The 19,454-nt window shown below is 37.8% G+C and overlaps 1 protein-coding gene across 1 annotated transcript in view; it reads left to right on the top strand.

The window, feature by feature from the left end:
- LOC124859379 (inactive phospholipase D5-like) overlaps positions 1-19,454 on the top strand; it is a 77,095-nt gene that overhangs the window by 36,004 nt on the left and 21,637 nt on the right. Inside the window, exon 2 of the mRNA XM_047352134.1 lies at positions 10,778-10,908. Within this exon, the coding sequence (XP_047208090.1) occupies positions 10,778-10,908 (131 nt within the window). The remainder of the gene's footprint in view (positions 1-10,777; positions 10,909-19,454) is intronic.

Below are 19,454 nucleotides of genomic sequence, written 5' to 3'. Positions count from 1 at the left end.
AAGATGCTTCTGTTCATTTCCACAGATCTGTTTACTTTCACCAATCAGCTGCCTCTACCATTTCCACAAAATCATTTGGCACCAAAGTGGCTCGTTGGAGCCTTAAATAATACATTTGTAATACTGGAAGAAAAACGATCTAGGTGCTAGTTGCATGGTTTTAACTGAAAAGGAAATCAAAAAAAGCTTAGTTGTTCCAAACTGTATCAAGCTATGTAACCTGCTTTTGAGTTTTTGATGTTGAGTCAAAGAGATGACAATAAGCATTTATAATCAGCATAAGAATTATGATGGTAAAGGGTACATATTACCTTTGAACTTTTGATTGGCAATAATACAAACATTTCAACTGAGAGAACCAAACATTTTGGCTAAAATATATTTTAAAAAGGTATCACCGTAAGTGGTTCAATAACCTATATAACCAATCAGAGAAGAGTTTATATATACTTATTTTCCAAGTAAAATAAAGGAGACAGAATTCCAAAAAATCAAATAAAAGAGGAATTGTATGGTCCAGACAGCCAGGTAATGACTCAAAGGCTCATCCAGGAGGTCACAAAGACCTCAAAAGAGCCAAGAACAACATCTAAAGCACTGCATGGCTCACTTGGATCTAGAAAACTTGCCATAATTGATAGAACCATGAATTCTGCTCTCTCCTCAAAATCCTGCAGAATATCTGGCCATCAGTTTGTCATCTTGAGCTTAAGCACACTTGGGTTTTGTAGCAGGACAATGATCCAAACCATTGAGCTACATCTCAATGGTTAAAGAAAATGACATGGAGGTTTTTCAATGGCTTAGTCAAAGTCTGGACTTAATTCTAATTGTTGCAACATGACCTTAAACACAGTGATGTACAGAAACCCTCTACTGGGGCTATATTAAAGCAATTCTGGTAAGAAAAGTGGCCTAAACTCCAGACTGGTTTGGATGGCTTCATCCCTATAATAATTAAATAAACAATTCAATTTATTTATATAGTTTATTTATATAGCGCTAATTCCTGACCAATGTCATCTTTACTTTACAAAACTGCATTTTACATTTAAATTTATACAGGTTATATTTATCTATGTATATTTACATAATGTATAGCTGTATTTTCCTGACATTGAATAAATAAGAAAATAAAAAATATGTACCTTTTTATGAAGCCTTGAGGATTTCAGCCTCAGGTTATCTTTAAATAGTATTGAAATGTGTCTGAAGATCTGAAGCATGTTAATGTGACACAAAAATAAAGGAAACCTGTAAGGGGAAATACTTTTCTACAGCATCTTATGTGACAACATCACTGTTAAATAAGGTTGGGAATTTGGGATGCACTTCATTTTAAGCTCGTGTCTCTTTTTTTGCAAATTACTATTGACAAAAAAACTATTATTTAACAACAGAATGAATTTAATCTTGACAAATAGTTTAGTTCCAAAAAAACCGCAGATATAAATTGAAGTTTAAATAAAATATAAACAAAGTTTCAAATTTCCACTTTTTCTGGCTTACTCTCAATCAACTCTTTGCAGTCTTTCTGTAGTTAAAGATTCATTGATTTCTGGTCTGTGCTGCAGAGTCAGTTAATCTGCCTATAGGGTGTACCAGGGGTGGCCTGGTATATGAATATAGCCACCAATAAATACTGAAAGTACTGGAGGTAGGCAGCTCTACCCCAAGTGGGCCTTCATATATAATTGCATTTCTCGCTGTCTCGCTGACATTTGGCTGAGTAGACTGGCAGGTTTTGATTTGACCTGCATTTACCCTATGTGTGTGCTGAGAGTGTTACTGTTAAGTGCAAAGGTGGAGAAGAAAGCTTATATTCCCCCCTGTTGCTCACCATTTTTTAATCAGACTTTCTTTTGCACAGGAGGTCAATCACTTTAACTGTCCTCTTGCAACCTTGCAGATAATTTTTACTGCCATCACACTTCTGCATATCTGCTTTGCATTTCAGTGACATAGAAAATCACCTTGCTTTAAGTAATTAACAGTCCAGCATCACTTTTCTGTAGCGTATGTGACATGATATTTAGCTAGGCCAGGCAACATTGCAACCGAATCTAAGCAGGTTCTACTAAAATGTCAAAGCAATGACCCAGTGATTACCATACATCATCTCATGCTATGCTATGCAGATGCTTTGTCTGCACTCACAAAAATTCAGTTATCATCAAAATAAAAAAATAAAAAATAAACTTTTGAAATATATCAGTGTGTGTAATGAATGAATATAATATACAAGTTTCACTTTTTGAATGGAATTACTGAAATTATTAACTTTTTTCATGATATTCTAATTTTATAACCAGCATCTATATACACTCTAGTTTTTATTATTCTCTACTGGTTCCTCCTGCTTGCTGCCTGCTCTATGCTGTTGACTCCATGATCCGGTTTACATTCTGTTAAAGGCAATCTTACTTACCTTCTGGTTCCCTCGCCATTGTCTGCATTTTGGTCCAACAACCAAATTATGACATGTTTCAAAAACATGGCAGGATCTGATATTTAACAGAATATGATTAATTTCTATGTATTTATACCCACTTAAAATGTGCTTTTAGATATGGCAACATATGTTGCAAGACAAGAAACAATCTGACAACATCCTAAAAGAACAGTTTTAGTATACAAATAACAGTCCCTCCCATTGGCAAGATCCTCCTGTTTAGTTTCACAACTAAGGTGCACATTCATAGTATTTCTATCCACAATTTTTCAATATACAAAGGTTCAGGTAACAATGCATCTTTCAATAAAACATGAATATCATAAAATTAACATGTGTGTGCTTGCAATCAAAAAATGCATGAGGTGTGCATTGTTTGTGTACTAATGATCTGTGATGTTCACAAGTAATTAGTTTGAGCTTGTATGGCAAGTTTGAGCTGGATCGGGTGACATTTATTATTTTATAAATATTTGAGGAATTTCACTAGGTTAGAGCTGCAGCATTTCTCTGATTAAATGAACTGAATAAAGAGGTTATAGCAGTACAAAGCCAACAAATGGCAGGTTGTAATGTAAAGGCTTGCCTGATCCCTTCAAATTTTGTTCAGTAATGATTAAAGTATTGTGTTAAAATAATTTCTCATTTGATTGTGTTAAAAAAAAGTATTTCTCACTGTAGATATAGTATATTAAAGTACAAATGCATTTTTTAATACTAACACTCGTTAAAAGAGCCTTCACGCAGTCGGCACAATGAAAATCAGTGTTTTTATTTCAGCGGCTATTTCTTTCTTAGAGACTTACCAGTGACCAAATCTCAGGATTTTTACATATAAAGCATATTTACGTTACGTAATGTTGTATTTCAATGCTATTAGGTGAATTGGAAAATTTAAAATATACTTTCTATGGAGGCCTAGGGATTTCTGCCATAGGAATCATTTACCGTATTTTCCGCACTATAAGGCACACTTAAAAACCATTAATTTTCTCAAAAAATGACAGTGCGCCTTGTAATCCGGAGCGCCTTATATATGGATCAATTGGTTAATTGGTTGATCCATACTGATTGTACACGGCGCTCTGTCCAAATGTTTCAGTACGACTGGTAAACTACAAAGCCACACCGCTTGCAGCATTACGGCTACCGTAGTCAGGGGTGTCGCCGAAGTAATAGCGGTAAACACCTGTACTGTGCTTACTCCTAGTCCAACACCACTTGTGTGTGTATAACGACCCCAAAATCGCACCTTTCAAGAGACGCTTACGATGCTGAGTTCAAACTCAAGGCTGTCAGCTACGCAGTCGAACATGGGAATAGAGCAGCAGCGAGAGAATTCAACAGTTAAAGCTACTATATTGTGAATGTACTAACGTTTGATTTAGTGCATCAAACTGTTTATTTTACACGTTTACTGAATCAGGGAAAAGTTCCCTTTCACGTTTTAACTAACGTTTGATTTCAACTTCAACTTCATAGACTCCAATGCATTCCTAACGTGCGGTTGGTTCTATTCAATAGAATTCTATGTAGAGGAGACCGTACCATGAGAGTGAATGGAGTTATCAGAACGCTGGTTTGTAGTGTATTAATAAAGTTTGACTGACTGACTTATCTGACTGTTTTGTTGACATTCTCTTTAGCACAGCTCCATCTAGTGGATGCATAACGCAACCCCAGTCAAACGTTTGACTGCAGTAGCTTCTATTCTATGCGCCTTGTAATCCGGAGCGCCCTATATATGGATCAATTGGTTAATTGGTTGATCCATACTGGTTGTACACGGCGCTCTGTCAAAATGTTTCAGTACGACTGGTAAACTACAAAGCCGCACCGCTTGCAGCATTACGGCTACCGTAGTCAGGGGTGTCGCCGAAGTAATAGCGGTAAACACCTGTACTGTGCTTACTCCTAGTCCAACACCACTTGTGTGTGTATAACGTTTGAATGTACTGTTGCAGGAATTGCCTGAACTATATGTGATTAGAAGCTCAGTGTGTGGGGTGTATGTTTCGTGTGTGTATGGAAGATGTTGACATTACTCCTCCGGACAGAGGTGGCGCTGTGTGCTGCCGTAGCTGAGAATCAAGAGTGAAGGAGGGACGTCGGTATTATTGTGTGTGTGGGGTGGGTAGAGACGGCGACCGGAGCAGCGGTGTATGAGTCTGTAAGCCCTGTGTTTTTACGTGCTGCAAAGTCATTAAAAAGAACCCCGAATCTCGTCAACAACTCAGTGTTTTGATGCTGTTTCTTCATGTTCAACTCAGCAACGTATGAGTGAGGGAGTTAACCCCGAGGAAACTAGTAACTTCGGCCCTGGAGAAAGCGTCTCCCCTGTGTCATCAGACTACGGTCAGGGGACAGAAACAGGAAAGGTTAACAGTACTAACGTTTGATTTAGTGCATCAAACTGTTTCTTTTACGTGTTTACTGAATCAGGGAAAAGTTCCCTTTCACGTTTTAACTAACGTTTGATTTCAACTTCAACTTCATAGACTCCAATGCATTCCTAACGTGCGGTTGGCTCTATTCAATAGAATTCTATGTAGAGGAGACGTTACCATGAGAGTGAATGGAGTTATCAGAACGCTGGTTTGTAGTGTATTAAAAAAGTTTGACTGACTGACTTATCTGACTGTTTTGTTGACATTCTCTTTAGCACAGCTCCATCTAGTGGATGCATAACGCAATTCCAGTCAAACGTTTGACTGCAGTAGCTTCTATTCTATGCGCCTTATAATCCGGTGCGCCCTATATATGAAAACAGTTCTAAAATAGGCCATTCATTGAAGGTGCGCCTTATAATCCGGTGCGCCTTATAGTGCGGAAAATACGGTAACTTAAAATTGTTTTTGTATTTCGCATTCATAGATATTTATACAGAGGATTCAGAACAGAATCTTGCGAACATCCATTATGGCCATTAAAATAATATGAAGTTGTCCTTTTAATATTAATTTGTTCTTCTTTTAAGATGCAACAAACCACTTTAGTTGTAAAAACAAGAATTGTGTGTGTAAATTTAAATTCCTTTTAGATTTTTTTTTTCTAATCCACACAGCATTAAAATTAGATATACCCCAGCCCACCCCCTAGTATTTAGATTATTTTGACACAAATCATGCTGAATATGTAACCCAAAACAGTTGGGTTTTTTTGTAACATGACCCCAACTTTAGAGAGATTAGAAATTATTCAATAGGGGTGAGGTCAGGGTCATTACAAAAGCTTGATGTGTAACTGGGATTATTCTCTTGTCAGCACAACCAATTCTGTCCAAGAATTAATATCTAGCTGTTGATTTTAGGTAACATTATATAAGTTGGAGATAGTCTACTTTGTGCAAGGTACCAGCACCACAGTAAAATAAACCCTCAGCATTACGCTACCAACAACATGCTTGGAAGTTTGTGGCTATTATAGCTTTAATTTATTCTTATCTAACTATAAAATTATTTTCAAGGCATTTGGGAAAATGCAAAATTCAACCGACCTTGAAGGAGTCAATTTTAAAGCAGTGGCTTCTTTTTTGTCAGCACTCTCTAGTCTATGTTGATGTTAATATGGTGTTCCAGCAACTTCTTGTTTATAATTTCTGTTGTGATTATGAATCTGAGATTATTTAATATTAATATTTAAATATTTTATGAAATAATATTTTGGTCTGTTAAGGGTTGTCCTGTGAATACCAGCCCAGTAAGGTGATGGTATTAGGACAAAATAGGTGTGAGCCAAGCTCTGACATTATTGAACAGCATAAACTCTGCACACATATGGAATGAATTCACACAATTTTTTAAATACAAGAATTTATTAACAAAAATAAGTCAACTCAAAGTCAAACATATTTTAATCAACAAACTATTTACTATGCTAAAACAATCCAACTAAACTACCAAGTAGAATGAAAGAATAACAAAGACTAATGGAATATGTATAATATAAACAAGTTAATTAAAGATGGTTAAAACCATGACCGAAAAAGTGATGCAACATTACCATGCAATGTTTATGTTTGAGAACCAAGGATTATCTTGAAGAATCTGGAAATGAAGTTAAGTTAGTCTTGGAACTAACTTAGGCAATAATCAGCAAACATTTAGACAACCATTCACAATGCAAGATCAGATAAAATATTATTTTAATAAAATAATGTTTTAAGAATGATCTGCTGAATAAAACCAACCTTCTGGATGACTACTTCTTAACAGTGACTAATTAAATGCCTTCATTTATTTAAATAATATTTAAAGATATATTATTACGGGAATATTTTGGGAAAGAGCCAAATCTTTCTGGAGAAATGGGGCTTAATGGTGTTTACTTAGTTATCAGATTTAGTAAAATAATGTTTAGGGACTATTATTCACTAGCTTGAAAACTAACAACCTTTCTGGTAAATACTCTTTAGTAGCAAGCACGTGTTCTTAGCTGTTAGCAGTGAAAGCTAACAAAGGAAGCTGATAGCTTAGCACCAAAATCAAAGACATACCTTTAAAATACCGTTAAAGGGTTAAAATGCATAAACGCGGACGGCGCAATATGGCCGATTGTTTAAAATCACCCTTTAAATAAAGTTTGTCTTAACTTTAAAAACACACAAACACAGAACACAACCTGAGCACGTGTGCTGCCGACATCCTGCTAGCAGTAAAATAGCTGAGTTTCACACAAACAAAACCAAACTTCATCAAATGAAAAATGTTTAGATAATTTCAATCTAAATCTTTCTCTATTACTCTGCCCAAACACCAAATCTCGTATGAACGTGTTGAGGAGTTGTCCGGGCGACGACGAAGTTTGAAGAAAGCTCTGTGAACACAGGGTTAGCTTCCAGCTAACTTCCATAGGTGTGGGTGAAAGACGGCTCGTTCTGTCCACCAACCAACTGCACATTACCGTAACCACGGTGGTGCGGCCTCTGTTGTCCTTCTTTCAGACTGGGAAACTGCTCCACTCGGCTTCGTAGAGACAGCGTCTCTGCAGGGAACTCTCTGGAACACAGTTTGCTTCTGTAGGCCTCAGAGAGAAAGTCAAGCCAGGCTTATACCTTAATTACCCCTTTTTATGAATGAATATACTGGATACACAGACAGTATTTCATTCGTACTTAACTTTGATCGAGTGACACCCTTGGACCCAGTTTGAAAAGTTTATGTCTTTTTGCCAGCAAAGAGACATTAGCGCGCTGTCTTTCCGGCCAGCCTCGCACAGAGTCCGGGTGGAAGAGACAGGATGTTGCAAGAGCGGTGCTTTTATTTGGACAGTGACATCACAGGAAGTCCGCAGAGACCCCGTTTCCTGGCTGTGCCGGAAGTAGGTTAATGCAATTTATTTTGAAAGTTCCAGGAAAGTCTGTACTGGCCTTTCATGTTGTAACCATGGCTGTGGGTCCCAACATTTCTTTCAGAGCTGTTGGTTCCTGGGTTGAAAATAAATTTTTCATCACAGAATAACATTTTGGATCCAATGGTTAAAACTTGGGCATAACTTGATGTTCCAGAACCAATGCACATGTTAAAACTAGTTCCAGAAGGCTGGAATTATACTTCCTAAATGGCCTCCAGAAAACCCTGCCATTCAACCTCATTGCTTCAAAATCATCAATAAAAGTAAAAACCAGGTGTATCCCCATAACATGCCCTTCAGGGAGTTCAAAAGCGGAAATGATAATGTCATAGCTTAGTCTTCATTGTTACACTTTGGATTTAATGACCAAGAGAGGATTTGGTAATAGACACACAGAAAATAGACCACATAATGTAGAATTTAGAACAGCAACAACATTAAACTTAAAGAAAATTACAACACAAACTAGAACAGCTTTATATTAATTTTGATTCCCATATTTTTTATATGTATTTTTGAATGTGTAATTTCTTTCATATAAATAAGTCAAACAGAACTATCTAATCCAGTCCAGTTTTATTTATAAGGCAGTTTAAAACACCATACAGGACCAAAGTGCCATATTTGTCAAAAAGACACCCAAAATTAACTAAAAGAAATGTCTAAAATTACAAACGGCATATATATAAATGTTATCCCTAAGAAACATAAAACATAGGTAGGAGCTATCATACAATAAAAACAGAATAAACAACACAAAAATAAAATATCTGCATCTTAAGTGGTGTCAAAGTCCAGAGCAAAGAGATGTGTTTCAAGAATCGATTTTAAAACAGAGGAAGAAGGGGCCTGTCTTATTTGCAGTGGTAGATTAGTGTACATCTTAGGAGCTGCAGCCAAAAAGGCACAGCCCCTCCCAAGCTTACGCTTGGTTGCTAGAGCACTAAGGAGCAGATGATCAGCTGACCTTAGAGAACGGGTGGGGTGTATAAGGGTTGAGCAGCTCAAACAGGTAGGATGAGGCATCACCATAGCCTGCTTTAAAAACAAGTAAAATAATTTTGAAATGAATAAAAAAATGTACGGTAAGCCAGTGGAGAGAAGATAAAATAGTGGTAATGTGCTCATATTTACTTGTGCAAGTTAAAAGAGATATTCTGAGAAAAGAACAGGTTTTATTTTGGACATGTGCCTCAATGATAAAAGAATGCTCTGACGACAACCCTGATCTTAGTATCAAATTTAAGCTCCTTGTCCACTGTAACCACAGGACTAGCGATGGTGGTCTTAGTATAGGATCCTATATCTATGGGAAGTGTTTTAGCTGTGCTACAAGAAACCATGACTTCAGTTTATATTCAAGCCATCCGGGGCTTTATATCATCAAGACACTGTATCAGAAGGTTTTATATGCCAATAAAATCTGAACTAGCTCAGAGGTGTGTCCACAATGCCCACCCACTGCTCCAAACGAGAAATACAAATTTTGTGGTCCACTGTATCAAATGCAGCTGTTAAATCTAAAAGCACAAGAGCAACACAATTACCAGTCAGTCATCATCACAAAGCTCTAAGCTATGAACAGGCAAACCATTGGATAAAGCTAGATCGGGAGTGTGTCCACTTGCTTGTGCAGGACCAGACACAAACTGAACAAGATTAAAAGAGTCAATAAGGTTTAAAAAGATATTAACCATTGGCTAGGGAAACACACATGAATATTAAAATCCCCGGAAATAAGAGCACAATCACATTTGGGCTGAATTTTTGCCAAAAAATCAGAAAAATCATAAACAAATCATTATTGTACTGTCAGAATTACCCAGCTCAAATGTGCTCAACTCAAAGCTGATAAAAGAGGATGCTAGCTGCCTGCATTTAAAGTAACTCTTAAATACAGTTGCTATTAAAGTAGTTGAAATTGTTGGATAAAAGTTCTGTGAAGAAGCTGGATTCACTAAGACTCAGCCACATCTCAGTCATAAACAGAAAGTCCAATCTGCAGGATTTGAAGAAATCCCTAAGAACAAAAGGTTTATTCACCACCGATTGAGTATTAAACAGGCCTATCCTTGCAGGGACCAGCAGATCCACTTTGATGGCGGTCAGAGGCCACAGAACTGCAGACCCATTCAATAAATTTGAATATTGTTGAAAAGTTTATTTATTTCAGTAACTTAGCTCATTAAATGAAACACATTATATAGATTAACTACACACAAACTGATGTTTTCAAGCCTTTATTTCGGTTAATTATGAGGATTTTCTGCTTACAGTTAATGGAAACACATTTAAGATTAGAATATTATATCAGACCAATAAAAAAAACTTCAATACAGAAATGTGGGCTTTGAAATGTATGTTTTATCAGCTTAAATGCTATTTTAAAAAATACTCTTAATCTGACAAACAATCCTCATTGGAACACATATTCTAATTTATTGAATATGACTATATCATATAGTACTGTGTATAGGTTACTTTTAAAGATTTGAAAACAGTGACACATGAAAAAGGGATAGTATTTTGTTAAAAGCCACATGTTTAGGTCACAGCTGGTAAGAGCACCTGGGACTCAGTGACCTTCATGTCTTCCCCTTTGTTGTAAACATAATGAACCCCCACTTTCTTCTCAGCCGTATTAGAATAAGAATAAAACAACTTAAAAACTGCAAGTGATTTATCTCATTTTTCTATCACATTCTTGCTGTTAAAAAAGACCCTCATCCATCTTTATTCATGCATCATGTTTAAATTTAGGTCTGATGTTGTGAGGTCATATATGAGACAACCTACTTGTGTTGAATTCTCCACCATCATGAAATGACCTGCTGACCAGAGCATTAAATCAGTTCTGTCATCTAGTCAGCTAATACAAGCCAAAGTTGGAAAACCTTGGTCTTGTTTTTTTACAGTAGTGTTCAGAAACAGAAAATACACCTCAGTAATCAATGTGTTATTTTTTTCTTGCAGTCTCAGCAGAAGTGCATTGTCATCTTTGCCTTAGTGTGCTGCTTCGCTGTGCTTTTGGCGTTGATTTTCTCGGCAGTGGATTTTTGGGGAGAAGATGAAGAAACAGAGGACGAGTGTTCCAGTAACTGCAGGTGAGTTCTGCTGAAGCAGGGGATTCTTGTGACGCCAGTGGTCTGATGCCTAAAGCTAGTGGACAGTGGGTAGAGTGGCCTAAAGTTGATATACAAGTGCTGCAGCTCTCAAATGCCATGTTTACCACTACACAATCAACTCGACTACCAGTCAAACATCCCTGCAATGACCCAATAATAATGCTACTTAATCCCACACTACACTATTCAGATACTCTGTCTATGCTCATCAATTAGCTAATTCACAGATGGTCAGATGATCCTTAAATGATAAAACAAGAAATAAAAAAAGAAGGTAACTTCACATCCCAAGTGGGATCCTAGTCCTGACATAGTTGAGCAATGTGAATTCCAAACCCATGATCCTACAGAGCACATCAAAATAGTATGAGAAGAACTAACTGAGGAATAATAATTTTATAATTATGTAAAAACATTCACAATGAAATGTTATATTTCGTGTTGTATGAACAATAAATGTCACTCACCTGCTATAACTCTCTATCTCTCTCTGTCTCTCTCTCACTGCCATGCCTCTTTCTGAATGACGCCTTGAGGAACATCAAATTAAAAGCAATGAATAATGACTGACACAATGGTGGGGCTTTGGAAGATGGATAAAGCCATTCTTGTTACAACCCCATCTGTAAAACATTTCTTCAAACTCCATCATCTTACTTAGGCCTTGTCCAAATGTAGCAGGGTTTGAAAAAAAACTAATTTCTCCCCTACATCATTTTTAAAAATAATATTGCTACACACGTGAGGCTTTTCAGAAAAGTTTTCATTCACACCAATCCATAGAAATACGCCACTGAGCATTGTGTTAAACACTCCAGACGCATAGCGGGCAGTGTACTGCAAAAAATGAAAGTGTACTGCAAAAAATGAAACCTATATAAGCCAATCAGAATCCTTCAAAACAATCACAACTTCCTGTTAGGTATAAAACATGGCGCCAGGAGGTTCGTTTGTGGGGACAGAAAAAGAAGTTGAACTTCTTTTAAACACGATTTTAGAATATAAAGCTGATAAAACACAAGAGAGTGTTGATTGGAATCGTGTTATTTATTTTTACTCCACTGTATGACCGAGTCTATAAACAACGGTCGCACATTTGACGTCATATATGTCGCAGACAGTGATGCGCCAAACTATAAAAGTCAGTTTGATCATGGACACACGCAGGCTCAAAAACTGAGTTTTTTAAATCTCCTCTTTGGCTGGAGTTTTCCTAATTATTCGTTTTTAGTGATGTAAAATGGAGTTTATGTGTGGATTAAAAGCCAAACCGCATAAAAAGTTATTCGCTTTGCCAGATATTCGCCTACGTGTGGACAAGGCCTTAGACTTAAATCTACACCTAAATAAAGAGTTACAGTGCCTTGCAAAAGTATTCGGCCCCCTTGAACTGGTCAACCTTTTGCCACATTTCAGGCTTCAAACATAAAGATATCAAATTAAATTTTTTTGTCAAGAATCAACAACAAGTGGGACACAATCTTGAAGTGGAATGAAATTTATGGGATGTGTCAAACTTTTCTAACAAATAAAAAACTGAAAAATGAGGCGTGCAATATTATTCGGCCCCCTTGCGTTAATACTTTGTAGCGCCACCCTTTACTGCAATTACAGCTGCAAGTCGCTTGGGGTTTGTCTCTATCAGTTTTGCACATCGAGAGACTGAAATTCTTGCCCATTCTTCCTTGCAAAACAGCTCAAGCTTAGTGAGGTTGGATGGAGAGCGTTCGTGAACAGCAGTCTTCAGCTCTTTCCACAGATTCTCGATTGGATTCAGGTCTGGACTTTGACTTGGCCATTCCAACACCTGGATACGTTTATTTGTGAACCATTCGAGTGTAGATTTGGCTTTATGTTTTGGATCATTGTCTTGTTGGAAGATAAATCTCCATCCCAGTCTCAGGTTTCTTGCAGACTCCAACAGGTTTTCTTCCACAATGGTCCTGTATTTGGCCCCATCCATCTTCCCATCAATTTTGACCATCTTCCCTGTCCCTGCTGACGAAAAGCAGGCCCAAACCATGATGCTGCCACCACCATGTTTGACAGTGGGGATGGTGTGTTCAGTGCAGCAAACTCACTCCAGAAGTTCAGAGAGGATCTCTGAAGGATCCAATGTTGTCCCAAATGACTGATGATGATAAATAGAATCCACCTGTGTGTAATCAAGTCTCTGTATAAATGCACCTGCTCTGTGACAGTCTCAGGGTTCTGTTCAAAGTGCAGAGAGCATCATGAAGACCAAGGAACACACCAGGCAGGTCTGAGATACTGTTGTGGAGAAGTTTAAAGCTGGATTTGGTTACAAAAAGATTTCACAAGCTTTAAACATCCCAAGGAGCACTGTGCCAGCAATCATATTGAAATGGAAGGAGTATCAGACCACTGCAAATCTACCAAGACCCGGCCGTCCCTCTAAACTTTCATCTCGAACAAGGAGAAGACTGATCAGAGATGCATCCAAGAGGCCCATGATCATTCTGGATGAACTGCAGAGATCTACAGCTGAGGTGGGAGAGTCTGTCCATAGGACAACAATCAGTCGTACGCTGCACAAATCTGGCCTTTATGGAAGAGTGTCAAGAAGAAAGCCATTTCTAAAAGATATCCATAAAACGTCTTGTTTAAAGTTTGCCACAAGCCACCTGGGAGACACACCAAACATGTGGAAGAAGGCGCTCTGGTCAGATGAAACCAAAATCGAACTGTTTGGCCACAATGCAAAACAATATGTTTGGCATAAAAGCAACACAGCTCATCACCCTGAACACACCATCCCCACTGTCAAACATGGTGGTGGCAGCATCATGGTTTGGGCCTGCTTTTCATCAGGAGGGACAGGGAAGATGGTCAAAATTGATGGGAAGATGGATGGGGCCAAATACAGGACCATTCTCGAAGAAAACCTGTTGGAGTCTGCAAGAGACCTGAGACTGGGACGGAGATTTATCTTCCAACAAGACAATGATCCAAAACATAAAGCCACATCTACAATGGAATGGTTCACAAATAAACGTGTCCAGGTGTTGGAATGGCCAAGTCAATGTCCAGACCTGAATCCAATCGAGAATCTGTGGAAAGAGCTGAAGACTGCTGTTCACGAACGCTCTCCATCCAATCTCACTGAGCTTGAGCTGTTTTGCAAGGAAGAATGGGCAAGAATTTCAGTCTCTCGATGTGCAAAACTGATAGAGACAAACCCCAAGCGACTTGCAGCTGTAATTGCAGTAAAGGGTGGCGCTACAAAATATTAACGCAAGGGGGCCGAATAATATTGCACGCCTCACTTTTCAGTTTTTTATTTGTTAGAAAAGTTTGACACATCCCATAAATTTCATTCCACTTCATGATTGTGTCCCACTTATTGTTGATTCTTCACAAAAAAATTTAATTTGATATCTTTATGTTTGAAGCCTGAAATGTGGCAAGAGGTTGACCAGTTCAAGGGGGCCGAGTACTTTCACAAGGCACTGTAAATCTCCAAACTGTGCCATTATTGGTCATTGCTGACAAAGTCTTTGCCATGAAAAAATCCAAGCAAAGTCTTTGCTGGTGAGCTTGAGTCTGGGGTGTGGCACACCTCATGACTGCAGATTCAGCTTTTGTTAACACCAAAAATGACTTACAACAAATATAAAGCAGCGTCAGAGATTTTCTGGGAAAATAATGTAGTGTGGCTACGACTGCGAACCATGTCTTACTATCGTTCTTTTTTTCCAAGTTATAAGCCCTTCCACTGCTCTTTCCTGTCCTTTTCCCTCCTCTCCCTTGTTTTAGAAAATGATTTGAAAAGTAATACCATCACAATCTGTAACTGGCTTTTTATTCATTGTTCGACTGATAGTTTGGTTCTTTAAAAACGTTATGTCGAATTAGCAGGTCCAACAGTCTGTCAGAAGGTTCAGAGACCATCACCAGTTGTCTTACGTTCACATTGTACAATTTTACTAGGAATTGATAGAGCACACTTCTGATACCGGGCTTTCAGCTGTTCAGAGCAGACTTGACTTATCAGGAAAAAAGCCAGGAGGTGGAATCTGCTTATAAACGAAGGTTGATGCAGAGACAAAGTGTTGAAGAAGACATGTAGTCCTGACCTGGAGTCATTTCTCATAAACTGTAAACCGTTTTATTCACCAAGGGAGTTCTCCACCAAGAGAGTTTGTAACTGGTTGGCACTTACATACCACCTCAAGGCTTCACTTCAGATGCTAAAAAACAACTGGCTGAGCTGATAAGACATGGAGAAAAAAAACCATCCAGACTCTCTCATTATTGTTCATGGGGATTTTAATATAGTGCAAACCTCTACAATGATCTTCCCAAATACAGACCGCACATTAAGTGTCCCACCAGGGACAAAAACACTCTGGACCACTGCTATACAACTTTAAAGGATGCATATCATGCTGTCACCAGAGCTGCTTTGGGAATTTCTGACCACTCTCTGGTCCACCTCATCCCAACCTACAGGCAGAAATTAAAAGCTTCAAAACTTATGGTTCAGACTCTTAAAAAGTGGACTGAGGAGTCAAAGCAGATGTTACAGACCTGCTTTGACTGCATAAATTGGACTGTTTTTAAAACTTCAGCCACATTTAAACCAACTTACTGAGCTGGTGACATCATCAGTTTGAGAGAGAGAATCATCAAGGCTGATCTTCCCTACATCCAGGACTTATACAAGTCTAGGGTCAGGAACTTAGCAGCTAAATTCTCTGCAGACCCCACACACCCTGCACACAATCTGTTTAGGTTTTTACCTTCAGCTGGCGCTACAGAGCGCTGTCTGCTAAAACCAGCCGCCACAGAGACAGTTTCTTCCGCCAGGCTGTTTCTCTGATGAACACTTACAGTCAGAGTTCCAGAACAACATCATGCATCAGTTGTGTATATATATACATTTAAAAAGATATTCTTTATTATTGAGAGGAAAGTGTACTGGGGCTTTTTGTATTTATTGAAGTGATCTTTGGTTCATTTTAAAATATGCTTGACGATCTAAACCAGTGTTCTCCAATGTGTGGCTGAGGGGGCTATTTCTGACTCAGACCTGTCTTGCCAGGTCACTATTTGAAATTAGATTTTAAGAGGTTTTGTCTGAATAAATAAAAAGGTTATTATTATTATTATTATTTCAAGAATGTTATTTACAGTATTTAGCTTACCAGCACAGGCGGTTGATGCAGATAGACTGTTTTTGTTAAAAAGAGCAAAACTTTTACTTACAAATTGAAATCTTCTAAAATACAAATTGTGAGGTACAACACACAGTATTCATCTTTTAAAAATCATGCATTTTATTTCTTTTTATTTTCATAGTACATAGGGCCACAAACATCCAACAACTTTTATTCAAAGGATACTTGGGTGCACCTAAATCTGCATTAATGTATTTATAAAAGTTGGCTCAATATAGCAAAAACAAGAAAAGAATCAACAAGAAAATAAAATTCAGTTGAAAGGAAAATAGAAACTGTGTAATTTTCTTCTAATAAGACAAACCTACAAAACCTTTTCATGATTTGGATCTACAGTGATACGATGATTTTGGCCAATGTGGCACCCCAGGACCCTATTTTATTTAGAACCATGTTTTGTTGACAGGTACGACCATTGTAATAATCACAGGATTGTCATCTAAGCTCTGAACTATGAGGCAAAAACAGTTGCTGCTGGTTCTCCACCATTAGACCCTTATCATTTAATTTAACATCCAGCCTCATATTACTTCTCCCTCTCTCTCTTTCCTCCTTGTGTCTGCGACCACCTCTTCTCCCCTTCTTCTTCCTCAAATCAACCATTAACATCCTTTAAGGAAACAGTCCCAGGCATCCTTCTTCTCCTCTTGAGGCTGAAAGAGAAATCCCAACTTGTGAAACTGAATGACTTCCTCTTGTCCGCTGAAGGACCCATGAGGGTCGGGGGTACGATGAGTGATACAGATGAGGTTCAGGAAGGGTGAACCAGATGGAGGGATATGAGGCTGGTGAATAGATTCATCAGCTTTTATTGGCTCGCTGTCAAGGATAACAGGGGTCTCATCCGTTCAAGAATACTTATAGAAAGTTACAGAAATATGTGCTATAATATTTTCATGTGTGCCCTGGCACTGATAAGGTTAATGATAATGTTTGCAGTCTGACACATGTCCCTACAAAACACTATAGGACATATAATGAATAATTACAAAAAGATTTTTACTATAGGCCAGCTAGCTGTAAAATGGAAAATGTGATGGTTGCACAATGGAGCTATAATGAAACATGTTCCTTCTCATTTAACTTAAATTTCTAAAGATACTTGTACTCCATTAAAGCTACTTGTAGCCAACTAACTACGATTAACTTAATTTCTTGTGGATAATCTAAAAAGCAGCAGACTTCCTACTCTTGCTTTGTATCTGCTGCTGTACTTTTACTATCACAAAAGCTTTCTGAAGCTTGTAGCCTGACAAATAATGACTGTGGTGTTATAATTGTGCCAGCTACTTGTTTCTTCTTTTTAAAATTATTGACAATTAACCATACTGAATTTTAAGTGTTTAAGCTGCTGAAGATAAAGTGACAACGACTAATTTACTCAACGGATTATCAGTGAAACACATCCTTTCTTTGCTCATATAAATGCTTGATAAGAAATTTGGCATCGATTATAAGCACTTTGTGAAAAAGAACATATGGCTCTCATCTTAAGAATCGGCAAAAACCCTGCGTCTGAGTAAACATATCAAAATGAGCTTTTTTCAAGCAAATTTTAAGCTTCTTGTCGTGCAAAAGTGCTTATGTCGCTTTTTTACCATTTTGTCACATTAGGACCATAAAATGTATGGAATTTTATGCAATAGACCAAGGAGAGCATTATTCAGAGAAGCAGCACAGGTTCATGGTAACTTTGGAGGAGATGCAAAGATCTAAAGCTCAGGTGGGACAGGATTAGGATTTTATGTCTGCATCATGAGACATACAGTGGCAGTATTATGCTGTAGGGACTAACTGATTTAAAACCCAAAAACAGATTTTGGAAAACCAAATTCATCCTCAACATGTAACTATATTAAATTGTAGCTTATTATACTGACTACAGCCAGTTCTTAGCCCAAAATGTGAAGAATGAACATAGCTAGCACTAGCTCGCAAATAAAAGGCCAACTTTATCTTATGTGAACAAACACAACCCACTCATATAAATACTGTTAAACTGCATCATTTTAACACCTCCCTATTTCTTATTTCACCCTATGGAAGAGGCTCAGTAAGATAGTGTCACAATCCAAAGGTGTTTTGGTTTTGATGTTCTGTCGTGTATTTTATAATTTCCTTGCTGTTTGTGATGTTCTTTAGTTTGACATTGTTGAGGTAAAATAATGCTATCACTGCGGCCTCAACCTCTCCCAGTCCGGATGTCGTGAGAAAGAACAGATGAAGAGCAGGAAATTAAGATTGACGCAAGTTTAATTTGGAAGATAATAAGTCCAATGATTTCAAATGCAAGATGAATATACAAAATAACACAAAGAAAGAAAATTACATAAAGAAAAGCAAATTACACAAGGGCCCTTACGGAGAGAGATCGCAGATTTCAGCAACGCATGGCTATCTTTACCCAGATGTCTCTGTCATTACAAGTTCCAGTACATCTTTATACTGTTGACTTTAAAGCTTACTGACTGTGCCTTCCCTTTTTCCATCCGGTGTTGTAAATCAGCCAAGCTCCCTTGTGGCATCTGTACCATGGCCAAAAGTTGACATTTATTGCTTTATTGTCCCTACAGCCAGCTTTTACTGCTTGCAGCTGCCGAGAACCTTCTAACCTCTGTTTCACCCTTGTGCCATCCTGACCCCTGCTGTGATCTGTGCTTTCTCCTCAAGGCTCACTCATGTTAAATCTCAGTTTAATGTTCTCACATGCAAACTAAACTAATTGCATGAAATTACATGATTTTAATTCTCAACAACATTTTCAGTGTTCTTTATTATTTGTTAGATGTTGCGTTATCAGTTCATTCCTTCTTTATTAGTTTAATTATTGCGTTTTGTTCTCTGTACATTTAGTATTACTTCTGTTTTATCTCTGTTTACCTTTTCCCCTTGATTGTTTATCTCTTTGTGTGCCAGCTCAGCTCTCGGTTAATCAGTTTCTATCGACTTTGGCGGTGACCCAACAAACTGGGTCACAATTTTTGACCCAAAGCTTGGTTGAAACTACCCAACTTCTGTTCCAGTACTAGAAACCCAACCTTGGCGTTTAAGAAATAACCCAACAGTATTTAAAGAAACAACATCCTACTGAACAAGTTTGCTCTGCATCCACACTTCCAATGTTGTCAAATATTTGTTTTCCTTATTTGTAATTTCTGTAACATAGATGCAGATTATATTTATTTCCATTTATTGGTTCAGAACATGCACAATATTTGGCAATCAGTCAAAATACAAGAGAAAACATGGAATAACACAAACATGAATGCAAGCTGTTCAGGTTTTAGCATCAAACACAGAGCCCTTTGAATAGCCCGTTGTTTT

Source organism: Girardinichthys multiradiatus, chromosome 22, assembly GCF_021462225.1.
Source record: "Girardinichthys multiradiatus isolate DD_20200921_A chromosome 22, DD_fGirMul_XY1, whole genome shotgun sequence".
In the NCBI taxonomy this organism is placed as follows: Eukaryota; Metazoa; Chordata; class Actinopteri; order Cyprinodontiformes; family Goodeidae; genus Girardinichthys; species Girardinichthys multiradiatus.
This window is presented reverse-complemented; position numbering and strand designations above follow the sequence as displayed.